Source organism: Rutilus rutilus (assembly GCF_951802725.1).
Source record: "Rutilus rutilus genome assembly, chromosome: 1".
Lineage (NCBI taxonomy): Eukaryota > Metazoa > Chordata > Actinopteri > Cypriniformes > Leuciscidae > Rutilus > Rutilus rutilus.
This window is the reverse complement of record NC_140209.1, coordinates 65,232,032-65,253,163: the sequence shown is the minus strand read 5'-3', so window position 1 is coordinate 65,253,163 and position 21,132 is coordinate 65,232,032. Positions and strand designations below refer to the sequence as shown.

Below are 21,132 nucleotides of genomic sequence, written 5' to 3'. Positions count from 1 at the left end.
TTGGTACGGCATCTTTAAATGTAACCATATTGTTGCCAGTGTAATGATATAATCCACATTTGACCAAAATCGAGTTTAAATGGACATACGTGCATATTTTACAGTAATGGTGGTCGATACGCGTTCTTCCGATCATTAATTAGAATGGCCAAGTCGCGTTTCATATTGACAGATAAATAGGCTACGCTCAGTTTATTAAATAGCCTACGTCTCAGTTTATTAAATGTCTCTTGCAAACTATGAAGGGACAATGAATCAATACACTCATTGCTGACCAGGGCCGGTCGCGTCCATATAGGCGAACTAGGCAATTGCCTAGAGCGGCACTTTTGTAAGGGCAGCAAAATGTGTGCCAACCCACAACCGGGAATGAACAATTCACAAAATAGGCTAGGCTATGATCATATAATCATACATAATCAGAGAGTAGCTTTTTTCTTTTCGTTTTGAATTATTTCGTTTAAAGACTTTTCAAGCTTTGTGTATTTGATGTCTTTCTCGTGTCTGTGTGAGGCATACACTGAGTTTCGTTAAGTTAGGATGAGATGCGCTCCAGTTCACGTGCAATGCAAGTGACCGCGCGGGCGCCTCCATGATTAGGCTATATTGTCTGCTATATATTTGCTTTTTATTTATTAAATACACTCCAGGCAATTGGTTGATGAAAAATTGATTAAAATTAAGATACAATTTATACAAAACGAAATTCACTTTAAAGAAAGGCTTTCTACAAAACTTAATGAAGTGGTCAAAATCATGTCTGGCCCGTCTCAAATTGTGCATCCTATTACTCGTGCTGTTAACTTTTCATACTTTCAACAATATAGTAGACCTACAGACTCTATTTGTACAAATTGCTGCACATTCATTTAATTCTGCATTTTGCACAGGCTTCAAATCAAGTGGATAATTGTGCGTGCATTTATTAATCATTATAGGCTACTAAAATCATAACAAAGTAGTCTATGCTCTTGTACAAAAAATACAGCCATTTCTGTTTTTTTTTTCTTTTAAACAAAAAAACAAGCTGCACCCTTTTTTTACATTTCATCTTTCATTCCTTAATAGAATAATGAATGAACGAAAAAGTACACAGACCCGACATGTAGGCTATTAGCCTTTTTACCCGTTATCAATCTAAATTAATCTCGTTTTTAATTTAACTTAATTTTGTTTTTCTTTATTTAAATTTCGTTTTTTCTTTATTTAATTTTCGTTTTTTCTCTATTTAAATGTCATTTTTCTTTATTTAAATTTCGTTTTTTCTTTATTTAAATTTCATTTTTTCCTTTTTTTAAATTTAGTTTTTTTTCTTTATTTAAATTTTGTTTTTAGTTATTTAAAATTCGTTATTCTTTATTTAAATCTACCCTTTACCCTTTTTAATTTATTAGTCAGACAAATATTAGACTACCTTAAAAGTATTGCTTAAGTTAACAGACCCGTGCGTTAACATCTCCACAATAAACAGTGACGATTACTTCGTCTAGACCATTTACCGGTAAATAACAGTTGTGAATTTATTGCGAATATATAATAAACTTGAACAGTTGTCAAAAACAAACGTTTGCTGATACTTTACCTCACAGAGTTATTCGGTTATCCAATGCTGAGCTTCCAGAGAAGCTTAGACCGCGAGATGCCTCCACAGGGCGGGAGATACGTGGCGTGATTGACAGCTTTGACACCAAATGGATATACGTGAAAATCAGATGACATGATTTCACAACTTTTCATTGGTCATTTAGATATGTGAAGCATACTGTATACGGAAATGAACTTGGACATTCTATCCGTCGAAAAATCTCAAAATCGTCAAAATGGACATACGCGGTTTTCATCGGACAGCGACGATATATATATATATATATATTAATAAAAATAATAATTTGGGCACCCGGGCGCCCCGACGCCCTTAGCATTTGCCTATTCCGCCTATGCCCAGGGCCGGCCCTGAGCTTATATCTAATATCTAATTTACCATTCTTAAACAAAATACTTGAAAAAGTTGTGGCTTCACAACTGAGATCATACTTAGATCCTAATGGTCTTTTTGAACCTTTTCAGTCAGGATTTCGCCCATCTCATAGCACTGAAACTGGTCTTCTTGGGGTGGTTAATGACATTCTTCTGTCCATGGATTCAGGGTTAATAAACAAGTGCTGCATTTGACACAGTCTCCCATTAAATACTCTCTCCCCTTTTTTGATATCGGTATCACTGGTTCAGCTCTTTCCTGGATCATTTCCTACATCAGCGACAGAAAGTATTATATCACTATAGGTCACAGCTCCACTTACACTGGGTGTTCTTTAAGGTTCAGTTCTTGGCCCACTACTGTTCATCATTTATATATATCCACTTGGTGACCTCATCTACATGCATGGACTTCAATTTCATTGCTATGCTGATGACATTAAAATTTTCCTCACCACCAGCTCTAATAGAGCATCCCTGCCCGACTCACTTACTGCATGTATCAGGGATATCAAGCATTGGATGTCCCCAAAAGTCCTCAAGTTAAATAATAACACAACTGAAATATAGATGATTGGCTCTGCTGCCTCTGTCAAAAGGATGGACCGGTCCTTTGATATTGATGGGGTTCATGTTAAGCCTTCTTCATCCATTCGTAACCTTGGTGTTGTATTTGACTCAACTCTTTTTGCTCTCATATTTCTTCTGTTGTTAAAAACTCTTTTTTTCCATTTTCGTAATATTGCACATCTTCGATCTTCTCTAGCTGATGCTGACACCTTAATTCATGCATCAATCAATTACAGTGTGTGTTCTCACATCGACCAGGCATTCTGCTCACATTACTCCTCTGCTCATCACTGGTTATCCGTGGCATCACGTATTCACTTTAAGATATTACTTCTAACATTTAAGGCATTAAATGGTCTTGCACCTCCATATCCATCTGATCTACTTTACTCCTACCACCCTGCCCGGTCCCTTAGATCAGCTGAACTTGTTTTTTTTGTTGTTTTTTTTGTCCACTGTAGGTGGAAGTTCATTTAGAGTTAATGCTCCTAAATTATGGAATTCACTACCCCTTACACTTTGTTATATCTCATCTATGACTACCTTCAAGACTCAGCTAAAAACATATCTATTTAACATGTACTTTGGATAATGTGGCTATATGTATCCTTATGTGTTTGTAATGTGTGTGTGGGTGTGTAAATGTATTGTAATGTACAATGTAAAGCGACCTTGAGCTACAGAAAAGGCGCTATATACATAAAACTTCTAAGTACCTCAAAATGTTGAGTTGACAGTTTGGATTCTTCAGTCCAGCACTGAGCAGCTTCACTCCTGAATCCTGCAGGTGATTCTTACTCAGGTCCAGCTCTCTCAGGGAGGAGTTTGATGACTGTAGAACTGAAACCACAGTTTCACAGTGCTGATCAGTGAGATTACAGGATGTTAATCTGAAAAAAGAGAGGACTCTTGTTAAAAGGTTATGATCAGTCAAGAGCTTGTTAATGATGGAGAAGCTTCTGAGCACTGGAGAGACGTTAGAGAGCAGGAAGGTCTGGGTTGCACTTATATTTTACATTACATACACTTATATGTTCTTACAGTGTACTTACTTTAGAAAGTACTGGGTAATATAAGGTAACTGCATGGGTTAAGGTTAGGTTTAGGGGTAGGTTCATGGTTAGTACCTAGTTAGTACCCAGTTATTGTAATTACTATAACATATTAATTAATGTAATAAGTACATAGTATGTACAAGAGGAAAAGGACTCTAAAATAAAGTGCTACCAAGGCCTGAAAACGGATGCCAAGGTTGCTTTGTTTCTGCTCAATATGCAAATAACATTGTTTTTTTGCTTTTTTAAAGAACCAAGGAATGATGTTGTTGTTGCTGAAGCACAGCCGTTTCATACATTTTTACTCAAACTGTCTGATCCACCAGCTGTTAGATGTTGCGTGTGTATGGTAACCAGATTTCTCTTGGCGGTATACAAGATGGGATGGACAGGCAAACCCCCCAAAATGTTTTTTTTTTTTTTAATAAGAAGGATCATAAAGACATTGATTCTATTTAGTACTGCCCTAAAAAAGCTTTTTCACATAACAGATGTTCAATAGCCTAGTCCACAAGACAAAATACAAACACAAAATACAAGACAAATTACATAGGCTTGATTTTTAATATTGTGTGTCATTACCTGAATGGTTCACAACTGTTTTTTTTGTTTTTTGTTTTTTTTGTAATGGTTGTTCATGAGTCCCTTGTTTGTCCTGAACAGTTAAACTACCCAATGGTCTTCTGAAAAAAAACCCTCAGTTCATGTAAGCTTAGCGTTAAGTTCTGCCAGGAAGACTCAATCAGCGCGTCATGAATTAACTCACTTCTAACCAATCATGTGTTAACACTCTCAGTATAAAAGAATGGTACTTACATCCGTCTGAGTTCGCAGATACTGACGGCGCCAATTACGCTTCCATTCATTTTGCAGAAACCGACGCCGGCGTTCACTCACTCACTCACTCGCGTTTCGGTTCCAACTATAACAACACAAGTCTTATCTTTGATTAGATCTCAACAATTTTCGCGGTGCGCGAGTGCGACAAACTTGTGTAGGAAACAAGCGCGTGGCAGCTTGAAATCTCATGAGAGACGATCTCCACACAGGCTTTTTCAAGTTCAAGTTCCACTTTCAAGGTTTTACGTTGGTAGGCGCTTTCAGCCGCCACTGTTTTGTCCCCACTAATATGATTAAACTTCATTCAGGTATGTATATTAACTTGCTACTCTACTGTTCCCTTCATCAGCGGTAAAGTTCATATGGCGACTGTGGTGACGTGGTAGTTTTCTCTATTTTCAGCGTCGTTGATTCCATGCATTAATGGGCAGTTGCAAAATACTAACAACTGGATTGTTGAATAAAATTAAAACAAGCTTAAGAGCAACTGAGATATTAAATCGGCTTTACATGCATAGCCTACTATGCCTTATATTACAGCTCGCGCTTCTCATCTGCTCACTCGCCATAGTGAGAATGCCTTCCATCTTAAAGGAGCAGTAGGCCTACCTATTCAAACTTGTTTTACGCTCTTCTCTGAATTCGTTATTGTTCGGTATTTATGGAGATGTTTTTTCAATCACTTCCCCATCCAGACTTGGCACCTGGATGATTGCAGACTTCAACGCCAAAAAAAAAAAAAAAAAGTGAAAATGATAGGCTACATATTAAAGGTGCATTGCGCAACATTTCATGTTAAAAATACCCGTTTTTCTAACCCATACATGCTTAAACAATTGCCTGATGGGCTGAATGAGCCCTTCTATGATCACTGCGATTGCCTCTATAATCCTGTACAGTAAAATAAATAAGAGGGATTCGGGTCGGAATCGACTGGGCGTGACGTCATGCGTGTTCACGCTCACCTGGCTATGTCTGGCAGGTTTGTGTATTCGCCTCAATTATCCGCATCAGCGAAGACAACTCAAGTGACTTTTGCAAAAGTACAAGATGGATTCAAAGAGACCGGCTTCTAGTTCATCCCAAACCCCAACGCAAACTCCACGTAACCGCATGCACAACTCTGGTTGCAGTTTCGCGTGTCGCCAGAAGGGGGCATAGTTCTGCAAAAACTCAGAGACTTGCGCAATGCACCTTTAAATGTATAAAGGCAGACTAAGGATGCTCAGGCAAAGGTCACAGACTTTGTCAAAATGTGATTACACAGTAGACCTAATAGTATGTTTAAATTATATCATTCAAACCGATCCAAAAAAAAATTAAAATCAGTCAAGAAGTCTCAAGTGATATTTACTCATCTGTTTGATTTAAATGTTCACGGATTTTTCTTTTAAAAGGACTCTCTTGGTTGCCACGGCCAGCGATCTCTCAGCCATGAATACAATTTCACTCATACAAGAGCTCCTCGAGAGTAATGTCAGGTGTATGCTGCGCAGCTGAGAAATAGATTCTACGCTCAAGTCAACAACAGAATATTTAGTGTGATTGAGGTTGTATCTTATCGGTATGCCGTCACCTTACTTCAGGTAAGTATTGTACTAAGATTTATAAGATTAAGATTTAGTGGTTAATAAAAAATAAAAAAATAAAAAATTAATCGAGCCTCCTCAGGCTTCGTTCATTCACGCTTTACAGAAATTGCCCTATAGTGGCTACTAACATCCTTTTGGGTTCGTAGTGGCAGCAAAACTTATGTTGTATGTGCTAACGAAGGTCGGTTACATCACTAAGGCAGATCTTCTTGTTAAACGATCATGCTATTCCTGAGATTTTTATCTGGCAATCAGTAGTCTCCAAATTCATGATTAAGGTCGCGTGAGCACATTCCTGACCACTGCAATGCTATAGCTACACACTTTAGTCTTCAGGTGGCTCTGCCCTTCAGCAACCCTTGTCCATCACCCTGCCTCCTCTAATATTGATCATGTAATTTAGTCGCTCTGCTCAATCCAGCTAGACCATATCACTGAAGGTGTGGCTCCTACACCTTAAAAGCTTATATTTCTGCTTTTGTTTATATTATTTGTTTAACATATGTTTAAACATATTTGTTTAAGTTTTGGTTTTCTTTTCAGATTCCTTTATTTCCCATCCTGATCACGGCCGGTCGTTCCTTCCTCGCCTACAATTACGAAATCAATGTGTGGTGGGTCCCCAGTGTCCCCAGGGTGTTGTGAGGGGTTTGACTTGGAATGTTCCAAAGATATTTTTATCTACTATGCTGGAATTGTCATTGAGGGTGAGTAAAAGCGCAGGGTTTTTGTCTGTCCCTTTGGATGCAGTCTGGCTGCTGCTCCCGGCACAGGGGGTGGAGTTTCAACAGCTCGTTTTGCAGCTTCCGATTACTCTCACAGACATTTTCAAAACTTTTAGCTTTATGTTCAAACCCGACTCAGACAAAGATGGAGAGACTCAGAAGCGTCAACATGTAGACACCATTTCTGGATGGTTAGTTGATGAATTATGTAGCTTTTGCGTAGTAATCTTTTAGTCATTCATTAACTCATTCTCTCGATATGCTATAAATCATTGCAGGAGCTGGAATTATGTAACTTTACGGATTGCGATGCCACTTATCCGGAAGGATGCCGCTCAGTCCCTCTCAGCGTTGTTGTAGTCCTTACAAAGCAATCTCTTCAAGTCTTCCATGCTTGACTTTGTGCGTTGTGTAACTTTGCAGTTGTTGAAATGCTGTAACAGCAATATTACAGAAGTGGAATCCATTCAACCCCCCTTTTTAATCACCTTCTATTCGAAATGGTCTTCTTTCTGTTTTCATATTCAGATTGTAGCCATGTTTTAACCGCATTCTTGGCTCATGCACCCAGGGGAATTTACTTCAGATCTAAACACTCCGATCTTGCTCTGTCTTTTTCTGTTTCACGTTCTTGCCTAATTGCTTTACTCTTTCTTAAGCACTCCAAATAACTCCAGTTCTGTTATCACATTAACAAATTCTAAAATTAGCAATAAATTTGTCCCTTCTATCTATGATTAAATTCCTACAAATTCGCCCTAGATTCTCAGATCACTCCCCCTATTTTCCTACCTAACGAAGCATCTCTCTCTAAAGCCTGGTTCAGGACTCATCTAGTTTCTGTCCTCAAAGCTACAGCTGTCTCCCTTCCAGCATACCGGTCATTCCTGCAGGATCGGGGCAGCCACTACAGCAGCCGAACGTGGCATTTCTACTTCGGCTATCAAGATGCTGGGCAGATGGTTTTCCTCTTTATGCAAGTTTTATGCAAGAAATGATTCTAAAATCATTCTGGAAGCTCAGCAAGCTCTTCAGTAACGATTCAGGTAAATCCTCATGCAAATACTGGTGGTGGTGTCATGTTGCAATTAATCTGCACTGAAACTATAGCTCGCATCACTCGATAAGCGGATAATGCGGTCTGTCTCCATGTGGCTATTGCAGCCTCGTTTCGTGTGGCCTGTTTGGTCTTGTCTCTCGTCTATGTGTAGTCCATCACGGCCTTGTGGCCGTTTGTGGACTTGTCCTGAGTGGCTGTCATAGCCGTGTTCTGTGTGGTTGTTTATGGCCGTGTAGCCTATTGTGGCCTGGTCCTTATGGCCCATCGTGGTCTCGTGGTCCATCGTGTCCTTGGTTTTGTGTGGCCTAGCGGCCTTGTCTTGTGAAACTTGTCTTGTGTGGCATTAGCGGCTGTTGTGGCTCCTAAGCGGTCTCGTCTCTGTGGTCTCCCATGGCCGTGTGGCCTACTGTGGCCTTGTCCCGCAAGGCCCATCGTGGTCTAGTGACCTCTAGAGGTCGTGGTTTCATGTGGCTTTATGGCCGTGTTTATGTTTAGCCTGTTTATGTGTGGCCTTTAGCGGCTTAGTGGCTTATTGCGGCCTTGTCCTATGTGTGGCCATTCGTGGTCTGTGGTCCATCGCGGCCTGCGTTCTGTGTGGTCTATCATGGCCGTGTGGCCTTGTCCTAAGTGTGGCCCATCGTGGTCTGTGGTCCATCGCGGCCTCTGTTCTGTGTGGCTTAGTAGCCTTGTGTCTTAGGTTTTGTCTTTGTGTGGCATTAGCAGCCGTTGTGGCTCCTAAGCGGTCTCGTCTCTGTGGTCTCCCATAGCCATGTGGCCTACCGTGGCCTTGTCCTGCAAGGCCCATCGTGGTCTAGTGACCTCTAGAGGTCGTGGTTTCATGTGGCTTAATGGCCGTGTTTATGTTTCGCTTGTCTACGTGTGGCCTTTAGCGGCTCTGTGGCCTATTGCAGCCTTGTCCTATGTGTGGCCATTCGTGGTCTGTGGTCCATCGCGGCCTGCGTTCTGTGTGGTCTATCATGGCCGTGTGGCCTATCGTGGCCTTGTCCTGTGTGTGGCCCATCGTGGTCTGTGGTCCATCGAGGCCTTGGTTTTGTGTGGCTCAGTTGCCTTGTCTCATAGGCTTGTCTCTGTGTGGCATTAGCGGCCGTTGTGGCTCCTAAGCGGTCTCGTCTATGAGGTCTCCCATGGCCGTGTGGCCTACCGTGGCCTTGTCCTATATGTGGCTATTATGGCCTCGTGGCTCGTCGAGGCCTTGGTTTTATGTGGTCCAATGGCCGTTCGGTCTATCGTGGCCTGTCCCGTGTGTGGTCTTTTGCGTCTTATGGCCATCGTGGCCAGCTATATGTGGTCTATCATGGCCGTGTAGCCTGCATGGCTCGTCTGCATGTGCCCATCGAGGTATGTTGGTCCATCGCGGCCTTATGTGTGGTCGAGCCGGCCTTGTGGTCAAGCATGACCTTGTGTTTATGTGCGGTCCATCGTGGCCTTGTGGTCAAGCATGACCTTGTGTTTATGTGCGGTCCATCGTGGCCTTGTGGTCAAGCATGACCTTGTGTTTATGTGCGGTCCATCGTGGCCTTGTGGTCAAGCATGACCTTGTGTTTATGTGCGGTCCATCGTGGCCTTGTGGTCAAGCATGACCTTGTGTTTATGTGCGGTCCATCGTGGCCTCGTGGTCAAGCATGACCTTGTGTTTATGTGCGGTCCATCGTGGCCTCGTGGTCAAGCATGACCTTGTGTTTATGTGCGGCCCATCGTGGCCTTGTGGTCAAGCATGACCTTGTGTTTATGTGCGGTCCATCGTGGCCTTGTGGTCAAGCTTGACCTTTATGTGGTCTATCACGATCTGGCGCCTCAATGGCTTTTATGTGCAGCCTATCAGGGTCAAGTGGTCCATCGCTGCTTCGTCTCTATGTGGTCATCACGACCTCGTGCTTTATAGCTATTATGTGTCTTTATGTTGTCTATCACATCATGTCTATGCACAGCAAATTTGGTATTATGGGCCATTGAGGCCTTGTCTAAGTGGTCGTCATAATCAAGCAATATTATGGCTTTCATGTATGGTCTATCGTGACCTTGTCTTTATGCAGTTCATTTTTTTAATATATAAAATAAATAAATAAATAAAGCTTTTTCACGTTATTCTTAACTTTTCTTTCTCATTCCAGGAACTGCAGGATCCACGACTGGTGGGTACTCTTACTTACAGTTCTTCGGGGGTGGGTTCCGTCCCGGCGGAGGTGTTCCTCCACCTATCTTTGGGGGTCGGCTGCGCCCCTGCCTTCATCTTCAGGCGGGATTTGCAGATTCCGTTACCCTCGCATTGCTTGCTAAGGACGGGGCCTACGCCAAAGACTATGCTTGCTGAGCTATTAATAAATTTACTCTTGTTACATAATTTTATCTCCCGAGTCTTTCTGGTAGAAATGTAAGCTTAGCGTTAAGTTCTGCCAGGAAGACTCAATCAGCGCGTCATGAATTAACTCACTTCTAACCAATCATGTGTTAACACTCTCAGTATAAAAGAATGGTACTTACATCCGTCCTCCCCAACCACCTCCAAGATGGTCCTTTCCCTCCATCCTCCCCACCACCACCAGGATGGTCCCTTCCTTTACCTCCAGGGGGTCGGCTGCGCCCCTGCCTTCATCTTCAGGCGGGATTTGCAGATTCCGTTACCCTCGCATTGCTTGCTAAGGACGGGGCCTAAATTGAGCTATTAATAAATTTACTCTTGTTACATAATTTTATCTCCCGAGTCTTTCTGGTAGAAATGTAAGCTTAGCGTTAAGTTCTGCCAGGAAGACTCAATCAGCGCGTCATGAATTAACTCACTTCTAACCAATCATGTGTTAACACTCTCAGTATAAAAGAATGGTACTTACCTCCATCCTCCCCAACCACCTCCAAGATGGTCCTTTCCCTCCATCCTCCCCACCACCACCAGGATGGTCCCTTCCTTTACCTCCAGGGGGTCGGCTGCGCCCCTGCCTTCATCTTCAGGCGGGATTTGCAGATTCCGTTACCCTCGCATTGCTTGCTAAGGACGGGGCCTACGCCAAAGACTATGCTTGCTGAGCTATTAATAAATTTACTCTTGTTATATCATTTTATCTCCCGAGTCTTTCTGGTAGAACTGCACATTCTTTGCTTTTCCAGAACCTTCTGTATATTTGACTCCTTACTAGCAGTGACTATAATTGTGAGATCCATTTTTTCACACTGGTGACAACTGAGGGACTCGTACACAACTATAACAAACACTGCAAACATTTAGTGATGCTCAAGAAGGAAGCATCCATTAAGAGCCAGGGGGTTCAACTTTTGAACCTGATCGTTCATGTAAATTGTTCTTATTTTGTTTAAAAGTTAATCAATTCATTTAGTCCTGCCCTTCAGAGGCTAAATAAGATATTAGCATGTAAAACAAAATAAGAAAATTTAAACATCACCATCATCTTGCTTAAAAGTTTGTCCCTAGCTCTTAATGCATCGTGTTGCATTCTTCAGCATTACCTTGCAGATTCTGAAAGATGTATAATAGGTAAACGTATGACTGCAACTATACATTGCAATCATTTTGTAAGGGTCAAAATTAGGGGTGTAACGATTCATCAACTACATCGATGTATCGATTTATATTCCTACGATCCAACTGGATCGATCTGTGCTCGGCAAGTTGGCCTTCTGGACGACATATATCGATCGAATATCGTTTTAAAAGGTAATGAATCGATTGTATCGATACTAGGAAATAGCGCATTGGATTTAAGCACGTTAGACTTTATATGGATGTTTTTTCTTTGCACTTTTAATGATAAAGGCGTTAAACGTTACTCGATTCAGTCTGCCTATCTGTGTCGTCGTCGCCATGCGTGACGCGCCAGCAGCAGCGCAAAGACAACAAGCAGCGCAAAGTCTCTCACCTCAGAAAAACGGACTGTCCTGTCCTCTCAGCCGCTGTACTGCAGTAGCGCGCACTCTTCAATTGCACGCGCAAATGCGCCGGAGCTCGCTGTATCACTTCACTAAAGCGCAAAAGAAATACGAGCATGCAACGTCGTAAATTAGTAAGTTAAGAAATAAAAGTAAAATACCAATAAATTTCGTTATTGGTACGTCATGTGTGTTGCTATTTATCAGGAGCAGTTTCCATGTTTCTTTACCAGTTCTTCTAAGTATTGTGTATCACCATGGTAGCCTAATTGTTGTTTGTTTCCATAACAAAATGCCACTTACTGGTTTTGTATATTTTTATATGACTGTGGTGGCTCATACCAAGATTGTATTAACAAAAACTAGTTTGGGACTGCTATTTAATAGCTTAACCTCGCAGTGCCTACTGTCTATCAGTATTTGTCATATTCTTAAAAAAAATTTGTTAAGTAAAGGGGGACAGAACTTGTGTGTCAACAATTTTTGTGTAAACAAATGTATTATACTAGGCCTATATAATTCCTAAAAAGGTGGGCCGCGGCTTGATGACCATGAGGAAATGTGGGTCCCAAGGCCAAACTATTCAAAACATCATTCTATGTTGTGATAATCGTAATTAATAATCACAATTACAATTTCAAGGGAATAATCAACAATTATCATTTTTGTCATAATCGTTCAGTCCTACTTATTAAAATAAAATGTGAATGCATTTTACATTAATTGTTGTTTACTTGTTTGTTTATATCTATAATTAATTGATACCTGATTCCCTTACAAGAATTTTTGGCTAAAAAGTTACTGAATCGATTTCAAGTCACTGAATCGTTTCGGATCGGATCGTTCTAAATGAACCAATATCGTCCTTGAATCGTATCGACAACCATGAATCGCGAATCGAATCGAATCGTTGTTAAAACGAATCGTTACACCCCTAGTCAAAATATTAATTTAAGAGCTCAGTGTTGAGACCTTTCACTGGAATTTGATTGAGAGGCGACCTGACCAATCATAATGCAGATATCTGCCATTTTTGTCCAACAAACAAACCAAACCAGTTAGTAGATTAAAGTCTAGTGGACTTGAACTTGAAAAATGGTGTGTATTGATTTCTTTTTGCAGTTTTGATGTTCATTCATGTTTATTTTGTGCTATAACTAGAAGAGATAATCAGTTCACGTGCTGCTTGAACTGAGGCGCTACACATTAAAGTGTTAGAAAATACTGAGACTTTATTTCACACCAAAAGTAACCTTCTCTGTCTTGTCTGTTGGCGCATTGTCAGTGTCCTCTTTGCTCTGCAATATATTTTTTACTGTGTGAGAACATGATGGGCGGCGTGAGTGCGGAATGGCTTGTCGGATGTAGCAACAGTAACTAAGAGGGGCGGGTCTTTGTTAAAGGTCAATTTCAAATTATTTAAATCTTTGTGGACTCGGCCGGACTCGACTCAGACTCGGGCGTTAAGGACTCGGACTCAAGTCCGACTCGGCCCTCTTTGGACTCGGACTTGGACTCGATTGTTAAGGACTTGGATTTGACTGAGGATTTAATATATAGAATGCAAAAAACTGTACATTAACAGAGCAGTTTGTCTGAATACATATTATTTGAAAAACAGTCAGCAAAAAAGTCGCCGGATAACCTACAACTTCTGGTAAGATTCTGAAGTGCGCATACGCTGGACACTTTTCTATCCCATGAGGCCAAGGGAGAGGTTTTATGAATGCCAGTGAAGCGACGTAACTGACGCTTGTAGGTCATATAATAATGACAACATGGCAGATGTAGTACATCCGGATTCCATTCATACTAAACACATTCATACTAGGGCTACACATCTTCTTGGGGTGGTTAATGACATTCTTCTGTCCATGGATTCAGGGTTAATAAACAAGTGCTGCATTTGACACAGTCTCCCATTAAACACGCATCTCTCCCCTTTTTTGATATCGGTATCACAGATTCAGCTCTTTCCTGGATCATTTCCTACATCAGCGACAGAAAGTATTATATCACTATAGGACACTGCTCGACTTACACTGGGTGTTCTTTAAGGTTCAGTTCTTGGCCCACTACTGTTCATCATTTATATATATCCACTTGGTGACCTCATCTACATGCATGGACTTCAATTTCATTGCTATGCTGATGACATTAAAATTTTCCTCACCACCAGCTCTAATAGAGCATCCCTGCCCGACTCACTTACTGCATGTATCAGGATTATCAAGCATTGGATGTCCCCGAATTTCCTCAAGTTAAATAATAACACAACTGAAATATTGATGATTGGTTCTGCTGCCTCAGTCAAAAGGATGGACCAGTCCTTTGATATTGATGGGGTTCATGTTAAGCCTTCTTCATCCATCCGTAACCTTGGTGTTGTATTTGATCCAACTCTTTTTGCTCTCATATTTCTTCTGTTGTTAAAAACTATTTTTTTCCTCGATCTTCTCTAGCTGATGCTACTGTCACCTAGTGACCAACGTTAAATAACAGACTCAGGTCCCAGTCACAGAAACCCAACAGACAGTCAAGGTTGCATACAAAGAAATACACTTTATTGATGGGCCAACAAGCACTAAATAGGAAACACTGATACGTAGGAGAAAGAGTTCACTAAAATCAAGTCTCTGAAACCCTTTTGAGAGAAGTTAAGATTCAGTGACTGGGTAGCTTCTCAGTGGTTTGCTCCAGCTGTCCTCCCTCAAAACAGTCAAACGGACGCGTCCAGAGGATCACGGTAGTCGTCAGACCCACAGGAAAAAGTTACGGTACTCCAGGCAGCAAGCAGCGAGCGTTGAGGGAGGTTTGAAGATAGCCACACAGTCTTCAGGACAACGCCAGAACCACAGGATGGGTATTTCCGATGCTAGAAGCAAGCAACCACAATGCACACCAACACCACAGGTAGCAGAAGAACACACATTCACACTGTGTCGTAGTAAAATATAGTTACAGCCCTTCAGGCAACAATAGCGAGCGTTGAGGGAGGTTCAAGGATAGCCACACAATCTTCAGGACAACGCCACACACTGGAACCACAGGATGGGTATTTCTGAGGCTAGAAGTAAGCAACCACAATGAACACCGACACCACAGATAGCAGAAGAACACACATTCACACTGTGTGGTAGTAAAATATAGTTACAGCCCTTCAGGCAACAATAGCGAGCGTTGAGAAAATCCAACTGCAGTACACCGGTGTTCAAGCAGCGAGGCCTGGGAACCTGGGCTTCAGTTACAGAGCAGGAGTGTGCATTGAACACAATGGCAGCTGATCAACCACCACCAAGCAAGACCTCTTTCTCTTCCAAAGGACCAGTTTTTATCTTCCTTCAACCCAAGCATGGCCAGCTGGTAAACAATTAGTTGCTAATTGAAATCATCAGCAGCAAGGCAGAGGCAATAATAAAATTACTCAATGACAGGAAGTATCGCCCAAATATGGGTAGAAAGGTGGAGCATTATAACGAGTTCTAATAAACTAATTTCATCACATTAGCAGGGGAGGAAGCACAGTCCAAATATGGGCATAGTAATAAAACAGGAAGCGGGTTGCCAGGTTTGTCCATGAGCAGGTGTCTAAAAAGAGTCAATAGGGCAGATTAAGTAATAGCAACAACAAAAACCACTACAAATTTGATGCACACGCACAGTGAATAACCGCTACAATTCAGAGTGCAAATTTGTTCATGCACACAGTAAACACCATCATACATGATACACCACACACAGTAAGGCCCTAATGTCTCTGTCGATTAAAAATGAAAAAGTATTAATTCAACCTGTGACATTTCCCCCCCACTTTTCCGGTGGTCGCCCCGACCACTATCTATATGTGCCTGTACCTGGTTGGGGGCTGCCCCCTGGTGGATCTTTGTGACCGCCTTACTGCCCCACCTGTTGGACTCACCATAGGGAGGCTTGGCGGACAGGGCACGGTTTCAGGCTGTATTACATGCTCCGATTCACCTGTCAGTTCTTCGGTCAACGGGCTTGGAGTCTGTGCCGTTGGATCTACTCCACTAGCTGTAATCAGCAGATCTCTCTCTGGGTTCGGTACGACTGAAGTGGTGGCGGGGGTATAGCCAGTGAGCTGGTGCTGATGGACGAGTGGAGTGACCATGACTGGATACCAGGACATGGCCTGTGATTGACTTGTAGATGGTTCCCCTTCTGAAGGCTCCTCTCTTGATATGTTCACGGGGCAACAGCGCAGGTTATTACGGTGAATGGTCTTTGTGGGACCTTCATGACCTTCTGGACAAATGACATAGACCGGTCGATTGGCTCGAGGTCGGGCTACCCCCACCAAAACATACGGACCCCAACGCGGTGCCAGCTTGACCTTTGCACATCTACGAAAATTCCTCGGGAAGACTTGTTCGCCTGGCAGAAGCGAATCCACTTTGGCCCGTCGATCATACCTTAGCTGGTCCTTCTGTTGCTGCCTCTCAGCATTTGCCTTTACCATGTTGTAGGCTTGTGTCAGAATTCTGTAGTGTTGTTTCACCCAATCTGACAGGGAATATCTTGGTATGGAAAGGCTACGACCCAGTCCACTGGGAGGCGCGCATGTCGGCCAAAGACGATGAAATGAGGGGTCATACCAGTGGAACCATGGGTGGTGTTATTATAAGCCTGCAGTAATGCAGGGAGACTCTGTGGCCAGTGGTTCTGATCAGCTTCTGAAAGAGAACTAAGAAGAGACAGCAAAGTTTGATTAAACCTTTCACACGCACCATTACCTTGAGGATGGTAAGAGGTGGTTCGGGACTGTTTACATCCATACAACTGGCACAGTTGTTCCATTACTGCTGACTGAAAGGCCCCCCCCCCCCCCCCCCCCCGCGATCAGAGAGGATCCTTTCTGGGCACCCCACCACCTGGATCACGGCACTGTACAGGGCTTTGGCTGTAGTGGTCGCAGACTGGTCCTTCATTGGTACTGCAAAGGCATACTTGGAGAAGAGATCAGTCATGACTAAGATATAAGGGAAATGGTCCCCGGGTCTTCCCAGTGACAGGTAATCTATTCCCAATACCTCAAAGGGGTAGGACGTGGAAATGGGTGCCAGGGGAGCTTTTACCTCAGGTCCAGGCTTCTGCCGGAGACAACAAGGACAGGTCGCAGTCCAGGTCTGCACGCTCTTCAGCATGCTGGGCCAGTAGAATCGTCTCCTCAAAACTGACAAGACCTTCTCTGCTCCTTGATGGCCCAAGCTTTCATGATACTGTTGCCATAGCTCTCGTTTCCTGCTCCGGGACCAACACTTGCCAGTATATCTCACCAGTCCTTGGGTCGGTGCATTGGCGTTGCATTTGATTGTCATGAATTACAATATGTTCCCACTCATGCAGGAGTCGCTTTACCTGTTGAGGAGCCCCCTTTCGTTCATGCGGTGGTGGAAGCGTGTTTGCAGCCTTCCAGGTCCACAGAAGCTGCAGCCCTGGGTCCTGAAACTGGCAGTTATACCATCGGTCCGGAGTCTGATGAATGTCCTCTACCGGACAGGCCGAATCAGCTGGTTCAGCCACCACCCTTACCACAGCGTCGACACACTCGCCTGGCAACCTGGAAAGGGCATCAGCATTTTTATTAGTTCTACCAGGGCGAAACTTGATGGTATACTGGTAGTTGGCCAGCTGGTTCACCCAACGTTGCTCCACAGCTCCCAGGTTTGCAGTGGCTAGATGTATAAGCGGCCTGTTGTCTGTAAAAACGTTGATGGTGGCCCCCCACAAATAATCCTTAAACTTCTCTGTTATGGCCCATTTCAGAGCCAAAAGTTCAAGTTTGAATGAGCTGTAATTTTGGTCATTTCTTTCTGTGGGGTGCAGACTCCGACTGGCAAAAGCTATGACTCTCTCTTGTCCATCCTGTTATTGGGCCAATACTGCTCCCAAGCCCTCCAGGCTGGCATCAGTAAACAGTCGGAAGGGTAGAGAGAAGTCAGCGTATGCAAGGACTGGGGCACATTCCAAGGTTTTTTTTAGCCTGTCAAAGGAGTCCTGGCAAGTTTCAGTCCAATTCACCTGGGTTTTTCCCTGTTGAGAAGTGGCCGTTCTCTTCAGTAAGGCATGAAGAGGGGCAGCAAGTTGTGAAAAGCCACGAATAAATCTCCTATAATACCCCGCAAAGCCCAGAAAGGAATGCACCTGTTTGATGGTTTGCGGGACAGGCCATTCCCCCACCACAGCTGTCTTCTGAGGGTCAGTCGCTACTCCTTGGTTGCTAATGACATGGCCCAGGTAGGTTAGCCATTGCTGAAACAACTTGCACTTCCTTGGATGCAACTTCAGGCCATGATCATGCAACTTCCGAAACACCTGTTCAAAGTGGTTAAGATGGCCGTCAAAGTCAGGGGAGAACACGACCACATCATCTAAATAAATTAACAAAAAGTCATGCACCATGGACACCAAGCACCTCTGCATGAGCCTCTGGAAGGTTGCTGGTGCGTTGCACAGGCCAAAAGGCATGCGGTCAAATTCATATAGGCCCATCGGGGTGGTGAATGCGGTCTTCTGGCGGTCTTGGGGGTCCATTTCAACTTGCCAGTATCCACTAGCAAGGTCAAGTGTGGAATACCATTGGGCCCTCTTCAGCCCGGTGAGGGACTCTTCGATGCGAGGTAGTGGATATGCATCCTTGTGTGTAACTGCATTCAGCTTACGATAGTCCACACAGAACCTCCAACTGCCGTCTTTCTTTTTAACCAGGACTACCGGTGCTGCTCATGGACTGGAGCTTTCACGGACCACCCCACTGTCTAGCATGCCCTGTAGAAGGGTCCTCAGTTCCGGATAAAGAGTCAGGGGGACGGGACGGTAGCGCTCCCGTGGGTATCTGATGCTGTACTGCATTGGTTCTGCCAAAGTCATCATCATGCAAGGCGAACATGCTGTTCCACTTCTTTAAAAGCTGCAGAATGCGTTGGTGTTGATCTGTGTTCAGGCCATCTCCCTCAATGGCAAAGATAGGATCTGTAAGAGTAGAAGGCCCAGAAGGGTTAGTCACAGCTCGAATTGCCACTTCCACAGCTCCAAAGGAGTCAGGCTGGACCACTAACTCCCGTCCTATTTGGACATCACACTCGTCAGTCTGCGTCACCTTAGCCAATGGTCGGTGCAGTGGGACCTCTACTGGATAAGGATTTGGGTTGCACATTCTCATTGGCAGCTTACCTCCGCTCACCACCACTAGGGACCGTGCTACATACCACTCCCCATCCTGGTCCTCGAGGGGTTCGATTAACGCATTGTGGACTGCTTTGGGGGCTCCTTCCTGAAGTTGAGCCCATACCACCATCTCAGACTCAAGGGGGATAACCACTGGTGGCTGCCGGGGCAGTCGAGCAACCCCTTGAAAGGGAATGGTGTGCCCTTCAGCTGTCACCCTCTGGCAGACGGAGAAGGCTTGTTCCCAAACTTGACCTGCTACAGGTGACACAAGAGACTTAAAAGCTGTTAACCCAGGGTGTTTACCCTTGGCCAATTCGTCCCAACAGTGTGCAATCACATTCATGCCTAGAATGGCATGGTCTGCTCCCATACACCCATCTTCAACCACCACCATTCCCTTCTGTGGAACCTGGACACCCCCAACAGCAAAATCAACAACTGCATAGCCAACATATGGTATCTGCAATCTATTAACAGCTCGTAAAGTTAACCAGGGAGAGTCATGGGCACAGTTAATATTAATATCCCCAAAATGTCTTGCAAAGAAGGCTTTACTCACCAGGGTAACTTGGGAGCCGGTATCAAGGACACAAGAGATCATTTTTCCATTAGCCTCCACCTCAATGCGTGGACATTCCCCAACAAGCTGGGACTTGGTGGTCACTCCAGCAGAGTGAGTGACCGTCCCTGCAACACGCCCATTAGTGGCAGGGGGTGCTAAAACCCGAAGTCGACCTGCGACGAGTTGGACAATACCTCTGGATGTGCCCCACTCCTCCACAGTCCCTGCATATAGGCCTCCCCTCAGCATCCCATTGGAAGGACCCCCTGCCTGGTGGTGTCTGTTGAGGTCTTGGTCGTACAGTTGGACCGATGTGCATTTGGGATGTGACGGCAGGCAAAGGTGGGACAGTAGACTGACTGGCCATTAGGGGGGTGGGTGATATCTGTTTGCGAAGTTCCTCAACAATGGAGGCACTCAAACCCTTCAGTTACTCTGCCACTTCTTTGCGAAATTGGAGTTCGCCTGGAGTTCGCTTTTCAGTTGGCTCAGGTCAGGTGTGTCGCATTTCGGGGTGTTGACTGGTGAGGCCACTGCTGTAGGTGTCGCGGCCCATCTGACCCAGGCATGGTCTTCCCCATGTTGCTGCTCTTGCTGGAGAGCCACAGCCTCAGTGCAGACGGCGGCAAACGTCATCTGTGGATTGGTTTAGTATCTATGATCATGCGCGTGAACTCAACAATCGATTACTATGGACTTTGACCGAAAACAGGATGTAAATACAGGTATGTGCACTGGCTGAATAAACATCATTTTTATTCATATCTTTCACATCTACTGCAGTCAGATTGACCCGCGTTCACTCCGAAGGAATCACTCACATGACCTGTGCACTTGTAATGACACATCAAGGATGTTAAGAGGCTAAAAGCAGGTTTAAAACTTGCCCCATTGAAGTCAATAGGGTGCAAATTTTAAAAAGAGGATAACACGGTGTAGGCAACACCGATTTCTGTCGTTGTTCTCTGTATTGACAGCCCTCCAAATGTACAAAAAAATGAGCTCAATGTTAAAATTGACCGGAGTTCTCCTTTAAAACAATGCAAACAATGCAAAATATATGCATATTTTTAGGAACACATCTACAAAAATATGCCTGTATTTCAAGTTGATAAAATAATTTAATATCCACATCTGTTCATTTGTGGCCACGCGCCACGTTCCCCAGGATCTATAACGTTACCTAGGCTACTTTCAGTTTTAAAAATTCATCATAAACGCGCGCGATCTGCTTGCAGTTGTCGAGATGGATGCTGAGGAGTTGAAGAAAAGAACAGCCAGTGGAGATTGTAAAGTTGTCGAAAATACGTCATCAAAAATCAAGTCCAGTGTGTGGAAGAAATTTGGAGTTATCTGAAGAAAATATTGTGAAAGGCTTACTGCATGCATTTTCGTGTTGGATAGCCGCAAATGTGGAACTTCATCGCTGAGGAAGCACGCAGATAACTGTGGTAACAAAGCAGTTCTATCGAACAGTATTTTTCAAATATAACACTGTTAAGTATGTGTGGTGTGCAGGGCGTGTTTGAACCCAAAATTGTCAGATGTAGGCTAGACGAAATTGCGTGGCATATAGTGTTGTAGCCGTGTCTGTTCGATTGGTAAAATGTTAAGGCTACTCAGTTTTGTGGTAATGTTAGCCATGTTCTTCATGTACCGG

At 43.7% G+C, this 21,132-nt stretch overlaps 1 protein-coding gene across 1 annotated transcript in view; it reads right to left on the bottom strand.

Annotated features, from left to right (window-relative positions):
- The window catches only part of LOC311295458 (NACHT, LRR and PYD domains-containing protein 3-like), an 86,282-nt gene that overhangs the window by 40,940 nt on the left and 24,210 nt on the right, over positions 1 to 21,132 (bottom strand). The window contains exon 5 of the mRNA XM_084416843.1: positions 3,264 to 3,437. Within this exon, the coding sequence (XP_084272969.1) occupies positions 3,264 to 3,437 (174 nt within the window). The remainder of the gene's footprint in view (positions 1 to 3,263; positions 3,438 to 21,132) is intronic.